General features: G+C 42.3%; 1 protein-coding gene across 1 annotated transcript in view; it reads left to right on the forward strand.

Annotated features, from left to right (window-relative positions):
• The window catches only part of kirrel3b (kirre like nephrin family adhesion molecule 3b), a 270,450-nt gene that overhangs the window by 228,931 nt on the left and 14,998 nt on the right, over positions 1 to 26,521 (forward strand). The window contains exons 7-10 of the mRNA XM_084065415.1: positions 7,579 to 7,727; positions 9,594 to 9,721; positions 11,552 to 11,678; positions 23,520 to 23,620. Coding sequence (XP_083921541.1) covers positions 7,579 to 7,727; positions 9,594 to 9,721; positions 11,552 to 11,678; positions 23,520 to 23,620 — 505 coding nt within the window. The remainder of the gene's footprint in view (positions 1 to 7,578; positions 7,728 to 9,593; positions 9,722 to 11,551; positions 11,679 to 23,519; positions 23,621 to 26,521) is intronic.

Consider the following 26,521-nt stretch of genomic DNA (forward strand, 5'->3'; position numbering starts at 1 on the left):
CCAATCGGGGGACAAGGACACTGGGGCCCAGCGGTGCATGTGCGTGTGCGTGTGCGTGTGCGTGTGCATGTGCATGTGCATGTGCATGTGCATGTGCATGTGCATGTGCATGTGCATGCGCATGCAACGTATACAATGTTTTTGCAATGATCCTTCATGGCTTGATATTTTACAGTTTAACAATAAACTTTATATAAATGAAATTCATAAACTTAATTTGGAATTTATTCATTATAAATAAATGTGAATTAGAAGAAAATACAAATACACACATATTTTCTGCATTATGTTCTGTGTAACAAAGATATACCACGTAATTATGCTAAATAGACGCCGATATCGATATATATATATGATAGGCCAAAGTTGGCCAACCAATAAATCGGTCGGTCTCTAGTTGAAACTAACACACGGCACAGTCACTCAAAGGATCTCCTTAGATCCAAACAGGAGCACACTGGAGGAATGACAACAGACAAGGCAAATCTGGCCGCCTCAATCACGTGCCTAGCAACAACAAAACACATTTCTGGTGCACGCTGTCACAACAATGTCCCTATCCTCTGCCCGGTTGAATATCTCTAATGTTCTCCTTTTAAGTTTCTTGTTGGCCCACCATGCCTCCCCTCTTCATGTACCATGGAGATCGCTAATGAAGAAATGTCACACCATCACCATTTGTTTTCCTCCACCACCAATATTCCCACTCCACTGTTGTACAGTGCATCCCGCCGTGAGCTGGGAGGGCTGTGGATTGTGAGCGTGTGAGATAAACAAACAACATGTGATCAACTAGGGTTTTTTTAACGTAATTCCTGCAGATTACATTTTTGCCACCTGGCTAATGACACATTTTGAAAAATGCAAGAGAAAAAAAGAAGCATTGTCCCTGTGAAAACTGCCACATAGCCTGCATTATTTAATTACAGTAAATTTACAGCCATCTCATTTGCCTTTACAACAAATAATTTGGTTTTGCATGTATGGCTTATACACATCTACCCTTACAGTTTTCAGTTTTGGTTTTCCACACAGTGCTCCTATGACACGTCTTCCTCTGAAAAGCGCTGTCCATTTGACAGTCTCATCTCCCTTGCTCATGTCCACAGCACCTTGGCAGTATATTAGAATGTCATTCACATTGTGCCGAGAGGCACTACAGGCAAAATTCTCTTTTTTCCAATATCAGGCCTCTTGTCGTACCATGTCAAAGAGGAAGGCATCTCTGTCGAATTTTCATTTACGCTTCATACATAGAGGACAGATCACAATTTCCGCGTCACTGCCGTCACCACAGAATGTGTGTTATGAGTCCTGTGTATTCTCCGCCGGTATGTTCCATCGTGCACACACAGTCATTCCAAATATGCATGTGAGACACAGCGAGGCAACGTGCTGTAGTGTATTTAACCATGCCGATAATTATTCCAGGGCTTGATTTACTATGCTGATGACATAGATAGCTATTTAATTTAATTCTATCTAGTCTGCCACTGTTTTATTACCTTAATCACTTTCAGCAGAGTCAAACTCGGCTCCCATGGCCCCAGCACACTCTGCTTCCATTGACTGGGGGGCAATTTATCTGTATAAGCGATAACACACACACACACAGACATATGCACACGCGCGTGGGCGGGCACACACACACACACACACACACACACACACACACACACACACACACACACACACACACACACACACACACACACACACACACACACACAGACACACACCTGAGTCATACCACCTCATCCGACCTAAATCCTTGTTAGAGCAGAGTGTAAAAGTGAATCAGTCACTGAGTAAATATGTGTTGGCCCCTCCAGCCTCCCAGTGGGGATGCAGGTGTGTGTGTGTGTGTGTGTGTGTGTGTGTGTGTGTGTGTGTGTGTGTGTGTGTGTGCGTGTGCGTGTGCGTGTGCGCGTGCACGTGTGTGTGTGTGTGTGTGTGTGTGTGTGCGTGAGCGTGTGTGTGATTCCGGCCCTGCTATGTTTAGACATGACTCTTGGACAGTGCCCAGCAGCAGCTTCCCACAACTCCCAGCAGACGACGGTACTCTGTCTCTGCCACCTCTTAGCGCTCCCCGGTCGCCCCGGTCCCGGCAGCTCGTCAGCTTCCATTTGGGAGTTACCTGCTGCCCTAACATCTGTGCTTAACCCGTTGAAACCGGGAACGCCATCTGCGTAAACCACTTTAACCATTATTTTAGACTTTTGGGCTATTCCAAAATAGCAGATCATGAGCTTGTAGATCTGCTATTTTCCGAAACATTGTGAACTTTTGAATATATATATTTTTTTTTAAAGCGAACATTTTTAACTCAAATCTTTGCTTCTGGGGGGTCCCTGGATGGAACAACATATTTTGAGATGGGGGTCCGCGGCCAAATACATACAACCCCCATACAACTTTGGGGGTCTTTGACATGAAAAAGTTTGAGAACCACTGATTGATTATAGTATCATATAAGTTAAAAACATAAATTGTTAGGATTTAGAAGACATTTGTAGAATCCCCCAGAAGCAAAGATTTGAGTTACAAATGTTCGCTTTAAATATATATATGTATATATATATATCCAAAGATTTGCACAAATTGTCACGATTTTTCAAAAATAGAAGCTTGAGTATATCTGCTATTTTTATAGCCAAATAAATCTAAAAATGACAGATGTTTACCTGGTCTTAATGGGTTAACTACTCATTAGGAGTCTACAGGTACATGCCGGGGAAGTGAGGCAACTATGTGCAAGGAAAGCCATGCTGCAGAAAATATCAGTCATATAGGGCTGGATGTTATGGACCAAATACTTTGATATTGATATTGTGACAATAATATCTTATTGTGAGGTTAATACGGTATATTTCCCAAACAAGTAACAAGTATAAAATAGTGCTTAGGCGATTAAAACCAGGAAAGGAGAACACATACGCCATGTCACGATATTTCGATATCCCAAAAAATCCCAGACGATATCTTCTCATATCACAATATCAATATAATACTGTATCGATATAGTCCCCAGACCCAATCAGTCGTCACTTGGTAGTATGCTGTATTCAAGCCAAATATAGTCACTTCATTTGGTGCTCTAGGTCCCACAGGGAATGCTCCAACTTGTCTATCAGTGACATCACTGTCATTTACCTGAATGCACCATTTATCATGACAATTATCATCTTTCTTGTTGTTATTGTTTTCACCATTGCTGTCGCAGACATCGTCATCATCCTCACAATTGTCATAATTGCTTGTATCCTCGCCATAGCTTTGTCAACGTCATTATCATCCTCTTAGCACATTTGTTTGGATGATCCTTATCTTTTGTCATCATTATTTATTATACATTACGTAGCCCCCACACTCATCCTCACCATGGCCACCGTTCTCATCCGCTTCATCACAGTTGTCATATTCAGCAGTATAGAAACAGCAGCGGTTCTTTGTGTTCTCTGTTTGGCATTCATCGTCACGTCGGCCACCGTTGTAGACATCGGCGGCAGCAGCAAAAGGCAAACAAAAATATTCCGCCGTTCTTATTCATATTCAGAGAAGCGCCGCGTGAGTGATGCTGTGAGCGTTCGCCAGTCACCATTATTACCACGGCTATTATCATAATCTTTTATTCAGTATTTAGTATACACAATGGCTTTTCATTCCCTCATATGGCGGAAAACTTTGGGGAACTGGAGTAGCAGCTCAAAGACGTGTGTGTGTGTGTGTGTGTGTGTGTGTGTGTGTGTGTGTGTGTGTGTGTGTAGTCTGTGTACACGGGCCGGAGCTTGAAATGCTTCAGAAGGTGGAATGATAAGGGCTGTGTGTCTTTATTCAGACCACGCACACACACACACACACGCACGCACGCACACAAGCACGCACGCACACACACACACACGCACGCACGCACGCACGCACGCACGCACGCACGCACGCACGCACGCACGCACGCACGCACGCACGCACGCACGCACGCGCACACACACACACACACACACACACACACACACACACACACACACACACACACACACACATTCTGACAATCAAATCAAAGACGTGTTGCAATGCTCCAACAAACCCACAACACAAAAAAAACACAAGCTATACTCCTGCTGGATCAATTACTGAACAGTGCAGCCAAGCCTATACGAGCCAAATGAACCCATCTGCCCTGATTACAATATTTCTGGAAGTGCGGGAAGTCCCTGAGCCTTTTAGACTGGCTGCTCTAGGCCAGTGCTTCTCAAACTTTTTCATGCCAGGGACCCCCACATTGATATATATTTGGCCGCGGACCCCCATCTGAAAATATGTTGTGCCAGGGACTCCGAGAAGCAAAGATTTGTGTTAAAATGTGCGCTTTAAAAGAAATATATTCAAAGATTTGCACGAATCTTCAAGATTTTTCAAAAATAGCAGATCTACAAGCTCATAGTCGGTGCCGCGCTATGAGCTGCCATTTTTTGAAAAATCCCTGGCACAAAATATTTTTGAGATGGGGGGGGGGGATTTACTGTAATTTTAGTGGAGTAAAAAGTACACATTTCACACATTTCAAAACTCGAGTAAATGAACGTAGTTACTTTTGACCACTGAAAAAAACGCATCTACCAGAGGAAAGAAGGTGCTACAGTATAAGAGAAAAATCCTATGAAGCTCAATTAGAATTCTGCTTCACTTCACTTACTGATTGAATGAGGTAATCTGTCCTCATTTAAATGATAGCGTTGCAGCCAAGCATGGGGCCCTGACTCACTCATGAAAAACAAATGAGTTCCCCCTTCTCTCTCTCTCTCCCGAGAGAGAGAGAGAGAGAGAGAGAGAGAGAGAGAGCCCTAGGCCTGTATACATTTCGGCCATTTGAAAATAGCAGATCTACAAGCTCACAATGTGTCGTGATGCTACGCATTGTGAGCTTGTAGATCTGCTATTTTCAAAAACATTTTTATGCATTTTTAACTTGGGAAACGGGACATTCTGCACAATGAGTACTTTTACTTTAGGTAGTATATTTTGATGCCATACTTTCACTCAAGTCAATTTTGATTACCAGACTTTTGCTTGTAACAGAGTATTTCTACACTGCCGTATTGATACTTTTACTTAAGTAGAAAAATGGAGTACTTTTTCCACCACTGGGCTCTGTGCTGCTGACTGTCTGGGTGTTGAATTGTTTTGATTCGCCACATCAGCATGCAGCCGCCACATCTCCATCATGGAGAGAGGAAGACGCGCGGCGCTTATAGAGCCGTGACGCATCGAACGTCCCAAAACACCTTGTAAATTCTCCCAAAGCGGCCTGGAGACAACCCGCTGATGCCTCCGCCTCTGTAGTATTATATAAATGGACTCTATCTGCCACTACAAGCAGAGAGCCGTCCACCATGCCGTGCAGAATGAGATGCCTGACTGCCGGTGACACCCGCGGAAAACGATTCTCTACGCCCAAATAAATAAATACAACATTCTGCTTTTCTAAGTATATCTGGGTCCCGCCATTGCATAAGCCGTCGTTTTTTCCGACAGATTCTTGGTGCAATTCCGTGTCAATTTACTAAAGTCAGGTGTCGCGTTGTGCAACAGTACCAACCTGACACCTTCAAAGGCGCGCGTGCGTGCGTGTGCGTGTGCGTTTGCGTGCGTGCGTGCGTGCGTGCGTGCGTGTGTGTGTGTGTGTGTGTGCTGGGCGGAAGGGTACCTATTTGTCATATTGTGATTTGTTTTCCTTAGCTAGATGTTGTGTGCAGTAGTGTGCTCTGGGCGCTCAGCGTCATTAGGAAACGGTGGTGTCTGTTCCCTGCGTTGCTGTGGAACTTGTCCCAGCACAGAGGGGCTGCCACAGAAAATATGCTGAAGCCAGCATGGCAACAACGTCTGCCCGGGCAGGAATGATGATTTATTCGCAGGAAAGAACGCTATTGACATACGGTGGGGGGTGGCACACAATAAGGAGAGAGAGAGAGAGTGAGAGAGAGAGAGAGAGAGAGAGGTAGTCTTAACCACTGTCAACCTGTTCTGGTGTTTCGGGTATGGCGTTATATGAAGACAGAAATGTTCAAACTTTTCAAAATCTTTGAATTTATTGAAGATAGCAGATCAACGAGTGATCAGTGGTGGAAAGTGATTGATTGATTGATTGATTGATTGATTGATTGATTGATGTACTTTATTTAGTGAGACATGAGAACAACAGTACATGGAAGTACAAATTTCACAATACAAGGTCTAAACTGGAAGACTCATTAAGCACTGAGCTTGTTTAAGATGAGATCCCCATGCACACAAATCATGATGACATATAAGAGACAGACAAATATACACACTTGTTATGACCCTAGGGTCATATTGTGTATTTTCCTGTGTTTTCCCCCTCGTGTGTGTGTGTGTGTGTGTGTGTGTGTGTGTGTGTGTGTGTGTGTGTGTGTGTGTGTGTGTGTGTGTGTGTGTGTGTGTGTGTGTGTGTGTGTGTGTGTGAGAGAGTGTGGTGAGGAGTGAGTGATTTGGGTACCAGCTGGTGTGAATGGTGGCTGAGTGTGATTGGCTAACTAGTATGTAGATTCTCGCAGGTGATTGGCTCCTATCTTCTTGGGCGTCACTATAAAGCTTCCTGCTTCCAGAAGTTCAGATGTCTTTCTCCTAGCCAGCCTCCAAACACCAGTGTGCTGTATTTTGTTAATGTTTATGTGTTAGAGATTTGTGTGTAGGGGTGAGGAATCTTTTATGTGTTTGCAGTTGTTTTGTAGATCCCACCCTGAGGTAATATGTATATATATCGTGTCATGACTTTTATCTTAAATTAGTAAATAAATCCATATTGCTTGGGATTTTGAACATGTGTTGTCTGGCTGTTTGGGGACTGGGAAGGAGGGAGTCCATTTTGTGTTGAGACCATAAGGCCGGGTCGTAACAACACTACTATACAGAACGTCATACAATCAGCTTACAGGTTACTGGTATAACTAAGTAACTAAGTGCATGTCCTCAAGTACTGTACTTAAGTACAATTTTGAGGTATTTGTACTTTACTTGAGTATTTCCAATTTCCAATACTTTTACTTCTACTCCACTGTATCTCAGAGACAAATATTGTACTTTTACTCCACTACAATGATTTGAAAACTTTACTAATTACTTTGTAGATTTTGATTGTTATTACAAAACATACATTAACCACTATATATATATATATGCATTTCAGTCATTTGAATACATTTGAAAACTTGAAATGGGACATTCTGCACAATGAGTGCTTTTTCTTTTGGTACTTTAAGTACATTTTGATGCCAATACTTCCGTACTTTTACCCAAGTACATTTTGAATTCCGGACTGTTTTTCTATATTGCAGTATTGATACTTTTAACTAAGTAAAACATTTGATACTTTTTCCACCACTGCGAATGATGCATTGGGAGGCTGTAGATTGGCTATTCATCATACGGCAAAGTATTTGAAGGGCTTTTAAGTGGTTAATGCCTTAATGTCATTTTCTCATTCCTCTTCTCTTCTCTTCCTCCCTCCATCCTTGCATCTTTCTCTCTACTTTCTCTCTTTTTTGACCGGTCGGCCCTCAGGTGGGCCAAGGGTGGGAGCATAATCAAGGAAGTGACGGGGGATACGTATGAGGTCATCGTGGACCACTCCTTCTTCACCGAGCCCGTTTCCTGTGAGGTCACCAACCCGCTGGGCAGCACCAACATCAGCCGCAACGTAGACGTCTACTGTGAGTATACATCTTTACTAGTTTGGACTGGTGTTAATTCAACAACTTCTAACTCAGAGGACTGGTGTTAATTCACATAACCAAATGGACCGGATAGGAGTGAGGAGTTACATGTAGATTAAAGGACAACTTAGTTTTACAACAAGGGTTCTTTTATTAGTTTGCAATGATAATGATTAAAAGATGAGTGTTTAAAAAAAATCGTTTATTGCTTTATATCGTTATAGCGATTTTCAAATGGGGGGCAGGGCCGTTCGGGTAATTGGTGAAAATGCATTTTTTTTACACAATAAGCAGGTTATTTTTGTCTCCGCGAGGCCGAAGGCACGGAGGTCAGGGCTGAACCTCTGCCCCGAATGTCCCACCACAATAGAAAGAAATGCACCCTACATTTTTCAAATCAGCCTCATGGTGGCGCTATAACAGGCGCAGATTCACGTCACAGCCTATAACTCTTGAACTGTAGGTCATACAATCAACATCTTTGTTTCCCCTGGATTCTGTGGTATTTCTTCCTTGGCCAAGTGTGGATGTGCGTGCAAAGTTTCACGGCAATCAGACGCTGCAATGATTTGAGGCATTTTGTACAAAACAGGCAACCTTTGGAAGCCAATCTTTGCCAATCAGGATGTAATATGAAAAATCCGACAGATCTGTCTTGATCACATGATTATAGAGATACTGTGTACCAATGTGCATGATGGCTGGACACAATTTGTAGGAGTAATATAAAAAAATGGTTTAGCTAAAATCAGCCTCCTGCTGGCGCTATAACAGACCGATGAGAAACATTCAGGGCAGGGGAGAAAAAAATAGCCCGCTTATTGTTTTTACACTCATCTTTTAATTATTATCATTACAAACTAATAAAAGAACACTCAAGATTTTACAGCGTCCCCAAACGGGAGGTTTTCAGCAAGTCACTAGAAGGCATCTGGTGAAGAGAGAAGGGCTACATGATATGACTTCAAAATCAATATCTAAAAACAATAGATGTTTGCCGTCTGAATTTTGATTCTAAGCTGCAAGTCCTGTTGTAACTACTGTTCCTTCTGTTTGTGTCGAGTAATGCTATGTGACACATCCAGCCAAAGTGTCACCTCACATCTCCATGAATTCGCTAAATTCTTGGCATGCATAGCATAACTCCAGTGGGAAATTAAACCCTAACCCTCGCAGTGTTCCTGTCATACTCAACCTATATTGAGTCACATTAAATCAAACGCAAACCGAATTTATTCAGCAAATAACTGTACAGGAATTTGTCTTGGTGACAGTGGTACAGGAATCAGACATCAGCAACATAACAAAATGTGATGTGCAGTGGTGGAAAAAAAGTACTCAAATGTTTTGCTTAAGTAAAAGTATCAATACAGAAATGTAGAAGTACTCTGTTACAAGTAAAAGTCCCAAATTCAAAATTGAATTTGGGATTTGTAAAGTACAAAAGTATTGGTAACAAAATGTACTTAAAGTACCAAAAGTAAAAGTACTAACATGTTTGAAAATAGCAGATCTACAAGCTCACAGCGCGCCGCGATGCGACGCGTTGTGACTTGTGAGTTTGTAGATGGGCTATTGTCAAGTAGCCTAGGTAAAGAATAGGGCTAAGGTGGTTAATGTATGTTTTATAATGTAATCATTTATATCTGCAAAGTAACTAGTGACTAAAGTTTTCAAATAATTGTAGCGGAGTAAAAGTACAATACTTGCCTCTGAGATGCAGTGGAGTAGAAGTAAAAGTATTGGAAATTGGAAATACTCAAGTAAAGTACAAATACCTCAAAATTGTACTTAAGTACAGTACTTGAGTACATGTTCGTGTTCATGTTGCGACCACCTAACTGAACGCTTCCTCTCAAACAGTTGGCCCTCGGATGGCTGCAGAGCCCCAGTCTTTACAGGTGGACCTGGGATCTGATGCTGTGTTCAACTGCGCCTGGACAGGAAATCCCTCTCTTACCATAGTCTGGATGAAGAGAGGCTCTGGAGTGGTATGTTCTTGTTGTTTTTTTTGGCACAGTAATCAAAATACTATTGGTCTGGATTATCAGTGATTTCTTTAAATGTAGATGACTGATGCGGCTACCTAAATTCAGCAGTTACTAGCCAATATCGATAGTAAGCCGATATATCTGCACTATCCCTAGTTCCGGATATAGGCAATCTTTACTTTTTCGATTGCATACAATGTTTTGCAGCAACATTTAAAGGGGAATACCACTTATTTTCAACATTGAACTATGTCATTAATACACCTTAGAGCTGTTGTGTGCAAATAAGAACAAAGTCCCCCCCCTTCTGTGTTGCCTAGAGATGGAGAATTGATTGTTAGGGTCATTGATTGTTGGGTCCGGGTCACATACGGACGGTGTACTCTTTGGCTCCGCCCTCTAGGCTGCCTCATTCACTAGAATGGGGATTCTCACTTCCAGCTGAAACAGTGCGACTTGTAGTAGTTTTTATAATGGCATATGGTTAAATATCACGTTTCACAAGACATAGTACGTGTAGATAATAGAAATCAATTGGCTGAAAATGCTCTAACAAGTCTTAACTTCACGCTGCTTCAGCTGGAAGTGAGATTCCCCATTCTAGTGAATGAGGCAGCCTAGAGGGTGGAGCCAAAAAGTACACCGTCCGTATGTCACTGATCACATGACCCTAACAATCAATTCTCCTAGTTTTAGGCAACACAGAATGGGGGGACCTTTGTTCTTATTTCCACATAACAGCTCTAAGGTGTATTAATGAAATAGTTCAATTTTGAAAATGAGTGGTATTCCCCTTTAAAACCTTAGGCTATATGAGCGAAATGAGCATGTTTTTCCCCCTTTCTTTTCCTTTTGTTTCTTTAATTCTCCCAATACATTAAATAACACTTTAAGGTCATTCAGTACTTGGCCAGACATGTGACTTAGCAAGTGAACTTGCAGCTAAAACAAGGCATGCTGAAACAGCCATTAATCATAAAGTATTGGGGGGCGGTCCAGCGATCCACACTCGTTAGCACTCTGCTCTCTGACACTTGGCTTGCGATGTGTTGAGGTGAAGAAAGGGCATACAATTGATCCGCGCGGCAGACTCATTCCACCTTTCCCTTTGTCAACTTCAAAGACGACCAAAACCAGCGAACGCGCTTACCGCAGCTGAGCTCAATCCCAAAATTGGATTTTAATAATTGAGCAGAGGTGCCCTTTAACCCATTAAGACCGGGAACGCATCTGCGTGTCATTTTTAGATTTCTTTAGGCTATTCAAATAATATCAGATATACAAGCTCATAGCGCGGCACCGAGTGCCGCGCTATGAGCTTGTAGATCTGATATTTCTTGAAAAATCGTGAAAATGTGTGCAAATCTTTGAATATATATTTTTCAAAACGAACGTTTTGAACTCAAATCTTTGCTTCTGGGGGATTCTACAAATGTCTTTTAAATCCTAAAAGTTTTTTGAGAAAAAAAAATGTAAAGGACCACCAAAAATGATACGTATTTGGCCGTGGGCCCCCATTTCAAAATACTTTGTTCCAGGGACCCCCAGAAGTAAAAAATGTTCGCTTAAAAACACTTTAAAAAATAAAAACGTATTCAAAGATTTTCACAAATGTTCACGATTTTTTCAAAAATAGCCCAAAGAAATCTAAAAACGACACAGATTCTTTCCCGGTCTAAATAGGTTAAGGCATTAACAGCTCCATTTGCCACCCTCTTATTTTTTCCCATGGATCTTAGCCGCGTTGATGTCGCAAATGTGAAGGTGCCCTTGCTGTCGTTGCTCATCCAGTGACCCTTGACTTTACCCCCCCACCCCCCTTACCCCCAGGTTCTAAGCAACAAGAGCATCTTGACGTTGAAGGCGGTGAGACAGGAGGATGCTGGGAAATATGTGTGCCGCGCAGTGGTCGCACGTGTGGGCGCCTCGGAGAAGGAGGTCTCACTCACTGTCAACGGTAGGCATTATTCACACACATACGTGTAGACCAGGGGTTCTGGTTGAGTTGAGTTACGGGGACCCCCGGGCGTCCTTGAGGGGGGGTTCCAGGGGGTCCCCAGCTAAATGAGTTAATGTAGCATCAAAATAAATCTAACCACTTTAAAGGGATAGTTCACCCAAATAATCAATTTTGTTTCTATCGATTAGTCACCCTGTGTGACTAATCCCATATTTTTTAGTTTTTGTCGCATTCCTAAGCCAATAATTTGATGACCAGTGGACCGGTAGGCAGCGATTCCAGTATGGAGACACAAAGGAGACCCTTTGTGTCTCCTACCAGAACCGCTGCCGGTCATCAAATTATTGGCTTAGGAATGCGACAAAAACAACAAAATATCCATGAATTCAAGTCTCCATGGGGTGACTAATCGATAGAAAAAAAGCCATTTTGGGGGCGAACTATCCCTTTAACCCACACACACTACATCGGCTATGCTGTAAAAAAGAAGTAACAGGACTGACATTTTGTATATTGGCACAATCAACATTGCGTTCATTTATGATCTTTGAGACCTCAGAGTGCGAGAGAAACACATTTGCTGCTTCAGGTTCCTGACTCGTGGAACAAAGGAGCAACAGAGAAAGACGCTAGCAGACGATTGCAGATCGACAAGTGCGACACGTCGTGAGCTTGTCGATCGGCTATTTTCAGCGAAAGCTTTCCCCACAATAACAGAAAACAGAAAAGATACTAGTATAGAGGGACTCAGGGCTCAACCATATGGGGTTTAAGTGGTTAAATGCTGATTATATTCCATGGCAGTCACAGAAGCTTTCTTTTTCTTTTTTTTCTGAGGCGGTGACTAACTAATGGATATGCCTTAGTAGGAGACCTGGCAACTCTCAAACAAATGACTTCATTATCGGTGCTTGATATGCAGAGAGTGTGCCTTCGCGTGGCAGAGGCTCTCAGTTGAGGGATTTACGTGTATCTTAAAAGAGCCCTTTTCTCAACACGTCCGTTTGAGGAGAACCTGCGCACAAGAATGTGAAAATGAGACCGGGGCTTTTTACCGCTTTAAAGGAGTAGTAGTACCCAAAAAAACTCTTGTTTTCTTTCAATTACACACCCCATGAAGAATTGAATTTTTGTTTTTGTTTCATTCCTGGGCCAATAATTTGATGACCAGCGGAGTTTCCAGACTCAAATGCAGGTCAATTGAGTCTCCTTCTGTGCAGCCACCCAGTCATCGAATTATTGGCTTAGGAATGCGACAAAAACAAAAAAATCGCCATGAATTCAAGGCTTCATGGGGTGTGTAATTGATAGAAAATAAGTCATTTTTTGGGTGAATTAAGCCTTTAAGTCCCAATTTTGGGCATGCATACAAAATAAAAAATACATGTTTTGTGAGCTTGTAGATAAGCCATTTTTAAGATTTTAATCAATCTTAACAATACAGACTCAGACAGCCTGTGAGCGTTATTGGGGCTGATTCTTAGTTGGAGATACATAGCATAGCAAATAGAACATAAAGATTATTATGTTACAAAACCCACAGAGCTGCGGGGTGCATCAGAGAGCATGGCACACCCGACGCTCCCTCCAGCAAAACATCATGAGGAGCCCAGAGACCTTCTGTGAACTGTAATCAACACCCTCCCTCTCAATCAGCTATTCTGTGGCAGATCAGAGCCGTAACAGCGTGGAGCTAAATCATGTAAATTCAATCCTATGTCGTTCTGTCAGCAGCAACTCGCATCCCTTTTCTGAAGTATGAATATGTAAACAAAATACAAAATATCAAATTTGCCCCCCCCCCACACTTTTTTTTTCACCCGCTCTCACATGTCTATGGAGATTGTGTTGTTTATGAGAACAAAGCAATATGGGAAAGGGAGATGGATTGTTTTAATAACGATTACCGCAACAGTACTCATGGAGCAGTACATTGGAAAACATAAAACAGCTGAAGCTGGCATGTTTACTAGGCCTCGCCAGATTTCATTCAGGCATCATCCAACTTCTCTGGAAGCCGTTCTGTCTTTGTTATTTGTTTATGTTCCTTCTCATGTGTCTCCCGGCCCAAAGATTTCCTTTGACATTCAAAAAGCTGCCATCCTTTTTACACTTCTGAATAATTTAATAATGCATTCATTTATTTTTCAAAACTGCATGAGGTCTAAGTCAGATGACTTTTCTTTTCCTACTCTTCTCCATGTCCCCTGGTGTGGTTTAAACCTTCAATAAATGTACATTTCAAGTGTTTTTTCTCTCCCAAAAAAACTCTGCCCTCATTTGGTATGCCAGGATCTATAAATATGCTACATGTGGCATGCTCCTAGAATCAACCTGGCCCGTGTGCATGCACCCCCCCCCCCCCCCCCCCACACACACACACACACACACACACACACACCTATTACTGAATCACTACGGCGAGAAACAACATTTGAGACATTTTGCCCTATATGTACTGTATGAGTCAGACTCAGAACAGGAGCTGTGTTTTCACATACACCAAAGGGGGGTGGAGTTAGCTGGTCTTGCTGACTCCAGGCTCCACCCCCTTTTGACCTCCAACCTCATTGTGAGCTTGGAGGTCCATTCAGCTGTTCGTATCAATGATGGACAAAACCTCCTAACTCTAACCGTACATTTTTGTTTTGTTTTTTAATTTGCTGAAAAATGAACATTTTGGAGTTAGCTGGTTTCTGCCCGACAGCAGAGATATTCAATATACAGTACACACCAGTCTCGCTGTATACTGTAGGCTACACAGTAAAAACCTACAGTATAAGAAATATCCAGAAACCAGTTTTATGTGTTCAGACAACCTTGAAAGTTCCTGCAGTATAACCTCTGTTCAGTTCAGTCCAGTTGTTCCATACCTTATACAAGTTAATTTCCATAATTCTCACGCGACATACAAAAGCCTTTCTTGGTTGAAATGACAGCAGCACTTGAGGAGCGCTCTCCTTCATGGTCGGTTCATTGATTGCTCTGCGGCGGCGGTGTGATGACGGCGGTGGAATCCAAACAGCCTCTCTCGCCTCTTCATCAACCCCGGCTCCCCGACAGTCTTTGACAGTCGGCGGGACTCAATTGATTCTGACAGTGACTGAATAGCATGACTGATGGCCCACGGCCTCTCAGGAAAGCACTACCTTGCATTGATCACATCTATCGTGAGAGGAATGGTGTGGGGGGGGGGGCACAGCACGCGTTTTTAGAGTATGCATGGTGTGAAGGATGTCTATTTGTGTGTTTGGGTGTTTTTTCCCTTTTATTTGTTTTCCCTCCACTCCCCTCGTTCTCCATTATCGCCCTCTCCCATCCCCGACAGAGTTCTTTTACGCCCTCAGATATAATGCATGTCTTAAAAGAAATTGTTGATTTATTTTCTTCTTCTCCGCCTCTCTTATCTGCCGTTGCATTCCACTGACTCCCACTGTGGATCGCTAGACATTAGAATACCCCCCCCTCCTCTTCTTCTTCTTCCCCGGGGAGGAGGATAATTTAATTATAATCAAACAGCTAGCAGGGGGAGGCAGTTTGTGTTTAAGTCACTAATGGATACATATTATTCTAGTTGAACGTTTTCACGCACTGGGTGGGAAGCACCTCAGCGTTTGATTGTGCTGAGCCATCCTTGATTGTCCTTACCCAGAAGTATGTCACGTACAGCAGCTATGTATGAAGGTCGCTCATAATATGATCATGCTTATGATAATTTACACTGTATACAATATGTATGCGTGGTGTGTATGTCAGTAAACTGGTATGATTATTTTGCAATTCAAAAAGATTTAGCTTGCCTTGCATACACATGAAGCCCATTATGTTCATGGAATACAGAGCAATTTATATGTATATTGTGATGTCTTTGATGTTTATAGGCTTGCACACTATACAAAATTATCATAGGGGAACGTCTTTTGGTGCTATATATACCATCTATCTTAAACGTGCTATAGACATTATTAGTAGGGATGTTCGATATTGACTTCTTTACCGATATCCGATATACTGATGTTGTCCAACTCCTAATTTCCGATATCAACCGATACCGATATATGCAGGCTTTTTCACCAGAAGTCAACTAATCGTCAGGCAACAACATCACATATCTATTTCTATAATTTTTGTCCCACGATTTTGTAACCCACATTTTTTTTTCACCCAGTGCCAATTGCCTATGTAATCCTGGGCACTACCTACCCTCTGCCAGCCTAGGGAGAGCCCAAGCTGAAGCTCATGCCTCCTTCAACGCATGAGGAGCAAGCAGGCCGCTTCTTATCACCCGACAGGGGGGAGTTTCCCTGGTTGGACATAGCGCGTGGAAGGAACACGTTATTCCAACCAGTTCCCTTCTCCTCCATCAGGCGCCCCGGCTGACCAGGGGGAGGCAGTATAGTGACCAGGATTACTACATGTTTTTGTGAGGGTATTACCTACCCTAGGAGACACGGGGAGAACATGCAAACTCCACACAGAGTGGGCCCTTTCGCCAACCCCACCTAGGGTATGGGCGCCGATGACGTGGAGGAGAGAACACGCCCCCAGCGCCCACAGCGTCCCTGGCGGGAATCGAACCCAGGACCTTCTAGCTGTGAGGCGACAGCGCTACCGACTGCGCCACCGTGCCCCCCTCAACATCACATATCTAATAAAATAGCTATAATATCAATATAATATCTAATAAATCTAATATAATACAGTGATGTTGTCCCATCTAATCTAATTTTAGATTAGATGTTGGCCTATTTGACAGTGCAGAAGCATAATTGCTTTGATGCCTATAACATTAATGAGTGTCAACGAGCGTCAGCTGGACACAGACAAACACACCTGCCCTCTGCAAAAACAAAAACACTTTTATAAATCCTTTAGCATGAATGGAAACTAGCTTTTTTTGTTGTGATCATGTGATTTCTGGGTGTACGCTTCTTCGGTGGCGCTTGGATCATTCACAGGCTGCGGAGCAGCGCCCTCTAGCGTATTCTTTTTATTTATTATTTTTTTAAAGCACGTATATTTACATCCTTGGCAGGCAATGTGTTACAGGCCTGAGAATTTTACAGTGTAGAGTGGGGTCCCAAAGATATCCCCGGACCAGACGTTGAGAAACAGTGCAGTAGCACCTCAACCATTGCAAAGCATCTATAGGTGAAGAACCAACATCTTTTGTGGGTACAGTATGTTCATTAAGGTGACGTTTTAAAACTCACATTCAGTGTATTCACTCACTAAACATAATGAGGTCAACTTAATTATTGCAGACGGAAGATAAACCAAAGAGTAACAAAACAAAACAAAAAATGGCATTTCAATCAAAATTCTATAGTTTGCTGTCTTACTGGTAAAGTAACACAATAGGCCCTGTTCCTCTCTGTACACCTCATTGTCATCGTCCCCTCATCTCACCCTGTTTCCCTTCACTTTCAGCCCCCCCCCCCACCAGGGCAATCAGCTTATGTGGTTCAGTTTGGGCAGCAACCATTGTCCTGAATACCCTGCTGACTATGGGATTTGCTGTCTTTTAATGGATGCAATGATGGATGTGGAAATTTGTGAGCGACGTTTTATATGTAATGAGATGCATACTCTGCTGGGCAGCCAGGGAGAGCGAACCCATTACCACATTAATAGAGAAATAGAACCGATATATCCCCCAATATCCCACAGGGCACTTTGTTGCTTCGAATCTCAACACCCCCCTCCGCCCCCTCTATTTGTAGTCCTACCAGACATTGCCTTTATATGCACCGGCATAGCATTTGTGTCAGTGTTGTAAAAAAAAAAGAGGACGGTGAGGAATAATTCATAATTGGGACGGAAAGTGCATCATTAAAAAACTGTGTTCTGAGATGTTGTTGATATAGTCACGTAGATTGAAAACCACCTTTATGGAGCTTGCCTCCTCTCCAGGGAAAAGCCATCCTGAAATAGAATTCACATTATTATTTCTATAATAATGTACAGCTCAGTTCTAATTTGTGAATGTGAACGAGTCTCTCGTTCAGCCAAACAGCAGAGTGACAAGAATGTGGTGGTGGTGATGATGATGTTGTCTAGAGACAAGTCCTGCAGCTGCTCCATAGACAGTGATTAATGAAAGAGTTCCTAGGACACTGTGACAGTGCCCATGGTGTCCTTAACTGGCATATGGGTATGCTTTCTGACTCTGCTGTAGGCCCCCACATTCAAATAATAAAACTCAATTGGATGTAATAGCTTAAGTAAAAATTATGAGCCTTATTATTATGATTTTATTATTACGTATAAAAATGTCCAGTTTGATCCAGGTCGTGCCATTAGCCCCCTAAAAGCATCATTGACCTGCTAGAATTTAATGTGTGGACCCAAATGACCCCCTCCCAGTTTCCCAGAAATTAACATATTCTGTATAATTGCGTTAGTAAATTCATCCGACAGTCGGTGCGCACTGTGAGTGCTTCTTGTCAATCAGCGTGTTCCTGTTGGAATCCAGAGCACTGTGCTCTGGGAGTGTGCAGAGCGTGTTGTGAAAATTAAGTATTTCCTTGAGAGAATAAAGAATGAACACGTTTCCTGTCTTTTTAGTAATTGTCCTGCTTGTCGCTGTCAAAGAAAATCCTGTGAAAGTGTATTTTCGGGAATTGATGTTTCTGTTTCTATCTCTGGCAAACCAATTCTCGTTCGTAAATTACAAAATCATTCTCATCAGAATGGATTAACGAACGCACAAATAAGCTACACCCGGAGAGTTTTCTCCACTCGTTTCCTTCCATCATTTAGCCATTTGCTGTGATGCTGGGCAAAACCAGAGATTTTACTGTATGTAGTCAATGACAGAGTTCCCCCTAACCTAACATATGCATATTAGCCGTTTTGGTTGTATGATGCTAGAGTATACCATACAGCAGTGGTTCTCAAACCTTTTCATGTCAAGGACCCCCAAATGAATATGTATTTGCCCCCATCGGAAAATGTTTTGTGGCAGGGATCCCATAAAAAAAATATGTTTTAGAAAATAATATATCAGGTCTACTGTAGCCCGGCATGGCCAGACTAATATCACTGCGTAGATATTAGTCTGGAATCGCTGTATGGAACCTGCATTTCCAAGGGGCGAATTAAAAAAATGCCTCTGGTGATAAACCCGCCCCATATTTGCATACTGGGCCCTGATTGGTCCCTCACTACTTCGGAGGGAGTGAAATCCAATCACAACTGAGCAGTGCCAGACCAAATCTGCGGAGGGCAATTTTTTTTTTGCAATGGCAGATTCGTTTGGTTTCCAGGCTAGGTCTACTGTACCAGCTCACAATGTATCGCAATGCGACGATCTTTGTAGATAAAGTTAAGGTGGTTAAACAGATTTTTTAATGTTATATCAACTAATTTTGCTGGGGACCCCCTGGAACCCCCTCAAGGACCCCTGGGCCTTTGAGAACCACTGATCTGCGGTGTATTTCTACTTTGCAATACTGTGAAGAACACGCGTGGGTCGTGGTAGAATATAGAAATAAGGCCTTCAGCTCTGCATCCGTTGTGTATATAAGGTCCATATTACAGTACATCATTGATTAATATGGGATCATATTAAAAGTGGATACACGCTCACTTCAGCTCCTCATCCGCTCCAGTGTGCATACACTTGTTGATTTTATGAGATTATATGAAGTGGATACACTGGGCGTCCAATGTGCATACACTTGGTGGTCTTATGGGATTACTTAAAGTGGATACACTCTGCGTCCATGTGTGCAGACGCTTGTTGATTGTATGGGCGTGTATTGAAAGTGGATACGCTCTAGTGTTGACTTTGACAGCAAATTTTGATTCAGTTTTAGTCATAGTCTTTTGAATCAAATTCCATTTAGTTTTTGTCATATTTTAGTCATCTGAAATGTTTTACTGTTAGTCTAGTTTTAGTCAACCAAATAAATAAACGTGTTGGCCTAAACAAGTTTATTTAACTTTTCTTCTTTTTTTTCCATTTTCCCAATTACTGACTTTACTAATGCAGGCAAAACTCATCTTGAGCTATTATGATGACTCAGACCATTTTAAATGTACTGTACTGCTGTATTTCTAGAGATTAGAGGTCAAGAAGTCCTCCTCTGAAGCCACACGAACCCCCACAATGACCTCAAAGGACAACCCCGGCCCCAGGACATGAACGAAAAAAACACCAACGCACTCATAGCGCATCTATAGATACCAATGCACTTCAACCTGTCACGATCTAGCCAAACAATACAATTACACCTCCCACGCATACTGCACAGTAATGCACATGAAGTGCATATCGGCCCAATCATAGTGGCCAGTGGAAAATTAACCCATTAAGACCGGGAAAGTATCTGTTTCATTTTTAGATCTCTTTGGCTATTCAAAAATAGCAGAGCTACAAGCTTGTAGCGCAGCACAGAAGTGCCGCGCTACGAGCTTGTAGATCTGCTAAAAAAAAAATTGTGTGAAAATGTATGCAAATCTTTGAATATTTATGTATTTTTAAAGCAAACATTTGTAACTCAAATCTTTGCTTCTGGGGATTCTACAAATGTCTTCTAAATCCTAACAGTTTTCTGAAAAACATATGTTGCTATAATATCAGTGGTCCTCAAACTTTTTCATGTCAAGGACCACCCAAAATGATATGTATTTGGCCTTACGCCTCCCATCTCAAAATATGTTGTTCCACGGACGTCCCCAGAAGCAAAGATTTGAGTTAAAAATGTTCGCTTTAAAAATATATATTCAAAGATGTGCACACATTTTCACGATTTTTGAAAAGCCAAAGTATAAAATAATGGTTCAAGTGGTTACACAGATGCGTTCCCGGTCTTTAATGGGTTAACAGAAGCACAATATGGCTGAGAACACGGCCTGACCTTTCTGCTGTTTCTCCCTCTTTCGTTCAGAAAACAAATAATGATATATATGTATAATATATATAAATAAACCAAGCCTTGGCGAGAGAAGTATAGGAGGGCCACAGTTTTGTTCAAATCCGATGACCTGCGCTGTGACTTCAATTTAGCATGGATACACAAGGCCTGGCCTCTGACATCGGCTCCAATCCCACATAATCAGATTGCACGGCTCACTCCGACACGTCGTTCTCGGGAATAAACAAAACGTGTCTCACAACGCTCTGACTACCTTCCCCGACACAAGACCCTGTGTGCGGGTGCCACCCACCTCCACCCTCAAATGTGTTCATTCTACAATCGCACAGCGTGAAGGCAAGATGTACAAACGAACACACACACGACACACACACACACAAGTCAGTGTGCTCGAGCACACGCACACGTACATTCATAGCAGATGCACAAAAGCACGCATGCTCGGACACGCAAATGAGCGAACTCGCGCGTGACGTGCACACAAGTACACACAGGCATTCACACACATGCTGCACGCGCGCTCGCGAGCGCTAGCGCACACACACTCACACCCACACACATACATTCCATCCAAGTCGTCTGAGCCACAGAGATAAAGCTATCTAATTATTTTCCTCATTTAAAGCCCTGATCCACAGAGCAGATCCTTCTCAGCCACCACAGCCTACCCCAGGCATAGCAGGACGGACTCTGTCTAACTGACTGGGTGCTGACTGTGGGTCGCTATACCAACCACACCGTGCACGTGCAACTGCCTGACCACAAACGTGCTTGTGCACAATCACGCACGCACACACACACACACACACACACACACACACACACACACACACACACACACACACACACACACACACACACACACACACACACACACACACACACACACACAGAGTATATCCACTCACAGATATATGCACGCAAACTCACTACCATGACAAATCCATAACGGCAGTGAGTACACACATGGAGAGACTCGCCCGATGCTGCAAAACTATCGGTCCATGTTGACACGCTAAAGTGAGACCATTAAAGAACTTCAGTGCAATCTTGTCCATTTGCTTCAGTTGCTCCGCAGCAGTAGCCTCCCAGCTCCTCCAGTAGCATACCACGACGCCATCTGCCAGTATCTCATTAAAATGCTAATTTATTTTAATAAGGGACAGGTAATAAACTGCAATTATGTATCGGCAGCAAGATGCCAGAGAGCAGGAGTTTGAGGGGAGTTGGCTGGGAAACGCGTTGTCGTGCTAATCAAGAAGCAGCCCTCCCATTCAGCCACCTAGCACACACGCACGCACACACACACTCTCTTAACCCTGCGCATCGCTAGAGATGCGTTTAAGATTTGATTTTGCCAGCTGTTTAAAGGCCAAGTCTGTGACCATTTTGCCGCCCTCTGTTGGAAGCTGGCCATCCTCTAATAGCTTCACTGCATTAAGATTTATTGGACCCAAGACTTCTTTTCATCCTGAAAGGTTTGCAGGAGCTTCTGATAAACAATAATTGACAGCCTGTGTATGTGTTGGCTAACCATTGTTTAGTCTATTTTGAGGCTGTAATAGATTTGTTCACAACTGTTGAGGTTCATAAACACTGGAGTGAGATGTGTCTCGAGTTAGGATGATTTAAGAAAGATCCCCAACTATTACTTTGTATCTCTAAATACTGAAGTGTGAGTAGCCCTGCCTGTAGCCCAGAAGACTTAATATAGCCATCAGCCAGGGAGGATTGAGCCTTTGACTGAGCCCATTTATAGGATCTGGTTCAAATCCAGGTCGTTAACAGAAGCACACCTACATAATAACCCGCATTCACAGCCTCTGGATTGTGTCTTTAAGGAGAGGAAACGGATTCCTATATGTTCAGCGCGGGGGACGCAGCCGATCGATAGTCAAGTGTCAGGTCAGAGTTCAAATCCTCTGTGAACAAATTGAAAGGGGAGAAACAACATGTCGACGTGCGTTATCTCCCCAGAAAGACAGGACAGCACACCCACGCCTCTCGGCAGTCCTGATTAGGCTCTGAAGAAATATCTGGGCTCTCTCCGCCGTGACCCTTATCTCAGCTGGGAGGAAATCAAGCTGGCCATAAATCAACTATTTCTTCTCCTCCATCTAGAATGAGGTCTCGGGGTTCTGTGTCCGTGACCTTCATTCCGCCCTGGCCTGTCCTTGGCTAGATTGTGCCGAGGGTTGAGCTGCGCTTCAATATCGAAACCGCAATAGAATCCAACCCTTTGAGGTGACCCCCAAATTACTGTACACTAGTACTAGGTATTCCTACATTTGGAAATGAGAGTGAATTCCAATGGTGTAGAATAACTAAGTACATTCACTCAAGTACTGTACCTAAGTACAATTTTGAGGTATTTTTTTTTTACTTTACTGGGGCATTTCCAATTTTCAGTACTTTTACTTCTGCTCCCCTACATCTCAGAGGCAAATATTGTACTTTTACTCCAATACAATTATTTGAACACTTTAGTTACTTTGTAGATTTTGATTATTATTACAAAATATACATTCACCACTTCAACCCTACATACATCTTGGCCATTTGAAAATAGCCGATCTGCAAGAGCTTGTAGATCTGCTATTTTCAAAATATTTGTATATATTTTATACATTTGAAAAATTGTGAAATGGGACATTCTGCATAATGAGTACTTTCTACTTTGTAACAGAGTATTTCTACATTGCAGTATTGATACTTTTACTCAAGTCAAGAATGTGAGTACTTTTTCCACCACTGGTGAATTCAATCTGGTTGAGGGGAGAAGAGGAATAGGGCAAGAAAATCAATGCACTAGAACGTGTCTGAGTGACTCGATAAAGTGCAGGCATTGTTACATGGCCTTCGAGCTGAAGGGGATTTTGATGAATCATTTTTGCAGTGACATGCAGGCCACTCGTCGGTGACGTGTGTGTTCTTCTGCCTTTCTTCTCCCTCCCAGGGCCTCCAATCATCTCCAGCACCCAGACCCAACAAGCGTTGCATGGCGAGAAGGGACAGATCAAATGTTTCATCCGGAGCACCCCGCCCCCAGACCGCATTGTGAGTAATTGACAGTGGTGTAAAGTAACAAAGTACATTTACTCAAGTACTGTACTTTGAGGTACCTTTACTTTACTGGAGCACTTCCAATCATCAGTACTTTTACTTCTACTCCACTACACCTCAGAGGCAAATATTGTAATTTTACTCCACTACAATTTTTTGAAAACTTTAGTTACTTGCAGATATAAATTATTGCTTTATAAAACATTACATTTAGCACTTAAGCCCTGTTTTATACCTAGGATATTTGAAGATAGCCGATGTACAAGATGCAACGCTTTGTGAGCTTGTAGATCTGCTATTTTCAAACATTTTAGTACTTTTACTTTTGGTACTTTAAGTACATTTTGATACCAATACTTTTGTACATTTACTCAAGTACATGTTCTATTCCGGACTTTCACTTGTAACAGAGTATTTCTACATTGCCGTATTGATACTTTTACTTAAAGGAGAATTTAAGTTTTTCTTACCTTTTCTATGACGTTATGATATCTTAGGATGAATGGTACAGTAGAAACATTTCATAACTCGATCCCGGGTCCGCCACAGCTTAAAACGTGCGCGGATAGGCCTTGCGTTAGATCGCATATTTTAATAGCTTTTTTTCCCCTTTTTTTTTGTGAGATCTGACGTTCATAGTGACAGAACACTATGCAAAAAAAAAAATCCTAAGTCTCGCTCGACGAGATGGACAGTGTTTGGACAGTGTTCTGTCACTATGAACGTCAGATCTCTCAAAAAAAAGAAAGAAAAAAAAGCTATTAAAATATGCGATCTAACGCAAGGCCTATCCGCGCACGTTTTAAGCTGTGGCGGACCCGGGATCGAGTTATGAAATGTTTCTACTGTACCATTCATCCTAAGATATCCAAAATTCTCCTTTAAGTACAAAATGTGAGTACATTTTCCACCACTGGTAATTGACCTATTTCCTAGTGCACCTAGTGCCATTATCCACTATTATGCTCTGTTGGTGTTAGTAGATTATTTTGAAATTACTGTTACTGCAAAAAAATCATCAACTGCTATTTCATGGCTCTGTGGCACCTGAACGATGCAAATTGGACGTCTAATGTCCTTCTCCTAATTTTATATTTGATTGATGTATCTGTTCAATGGGACCAATCAGGCCTTTGTATAATGATAATGCCCTGACAGAGCCCCCCACTGCCCTATTAGCTATTGATTAAACTATTTTAAAACATGTGCAATACGAGCAAGCAAAAAATCATTTTAATGAATCTAATAACATTCCCCATCATTTGTTTTTTGTATGAATAGGGGGTGCATGAAGCATTGCGGACTTAGGCCCTTAATTTCTCATTTAATGCATGCTTATGCTCTGTTAGCACAGATCCCATTAAGATTTATGGGCCTTAGATAAACAGCCAACTCTGTGAGCCTCCTCTTCATGCTATTATGAATTGTGAGTTTGTGTGTGTCTGTGTGTGTGTGTGCGCGTGTGTGTGTGTGTGTGTGCGTGCTTGCGTGCTTGCGTGCGTGCGTGTGTGTGTGTGTGTGTGTGTGCATGCCTGGGTGTGTGCGTGAGTGTGCGTGTGTGTGCGTGTGTACTGTGTGTAACTGCCACGCACTGTCATCTAATGTGTTTTTTTTCCTATACTGATGCTGAACATAAAGTAGCTGCATTATTAATATCCGGTTGATTTGATGGGCGAGACTGTAGGGGTAATGGCTACTGGGTCCCTCCTGAATATTCATTCTGGATTCCTCTCTATTTATTCTTCACATATTGAAAGTGTCAGAATGAAAACTGGTTTTCTTTGTCGTTTGTGTTTGTTTGTATTTTCCTTGCTACGTAAACGAGCATCAGCTGACAACTTTGGAAAAATAGACATACAAATACAGACACTGCATTTCTTAGCTCTATTTGCAGAACTGCACGTTGGCTTCATGCCCAAAAGGAGGAATTGTTTGGCTGTCATACATTGTATGACTCATACAAGCTGTTAAAAATGACAAAACAATGATATTTTTGTTTCAACGTTGTTGAAATATGCACATCACCTGTCAGGGTGTTGGTTAGGGCATGATTATAAGGAAAGAATACAACCCGCACACAATGATAAATGTTTAAAATCTCAGGTTTTCTTTGTCGGGTCAAATTCGAGAACTCCCAAATAAATACATCAGACCCACAGGTCATGTCATATAGAATGGTACACATCACAGTCAAATGACAATTAAAACGATATACAGTACATACATTTATAAAGCTCCGGTGAAAAACATGATTAGCAAAATCTTACTAGATTCACATAACCAGTTATATCTCCTAGTGAAAAAGAGAACAGTTTACAGGAAGTGATTGATGGGAAAGTCCTCATTCATGCCTTTTGGAGGCTAGTGTCCTATTTTTAAACCCAAAAGGATCTGTACTATATCAACAGTCTACTAATGTCTCCTCCCCATCTGGGGCATTTTACACGTTCAATCCCCTGACATTTTGGTGATGCCACACTGTGTCATGGCCGACATAAAAAAGCATGCATGGCGACTGGGCTCTTGGGGTCTTGGTTACGAATATTGCACTTCTGAGATGCATGTTTTAAGCGCACGATTAGTTTTACCAACATACCCTAAACCACATGGGCATTTTTGAGAAAGTATACTATGTTTAGTGGCTCAGGTAATAATGATGTCCTTGAACTTGAAACATTTGCCCAGGAGATGGTGCGTGAAATTTTGGCTTTTAGAAATGAAGCTACACAAGCTGTGCACAGCTAGCATACCTGTCGTTTCCATCAGGGGTGTTGTCTAGGAAAGATTCTGTTTTTTTTGGGGGGGAGACCTCATTTTACTACCATTCGTATCATAGGAGTAGTCTAGCACAGTGGTTTTCAACCTTTTTTGCGTCAAGGACCTGCAATTGATACA

This window comes from Gymnoscopelus microlampas (genome assembly GCF_963454915.1).
Source record: "Gymnoscopelus microlampas genome assembly, chromosome: 8".
Lineage (NCBI taxonomy): Eukaryota > Metazoa > Chordata > Actinopteri > Myctophiformes > Myctophidae > Gymnoscopelus > Gymnoscopelus microlampas.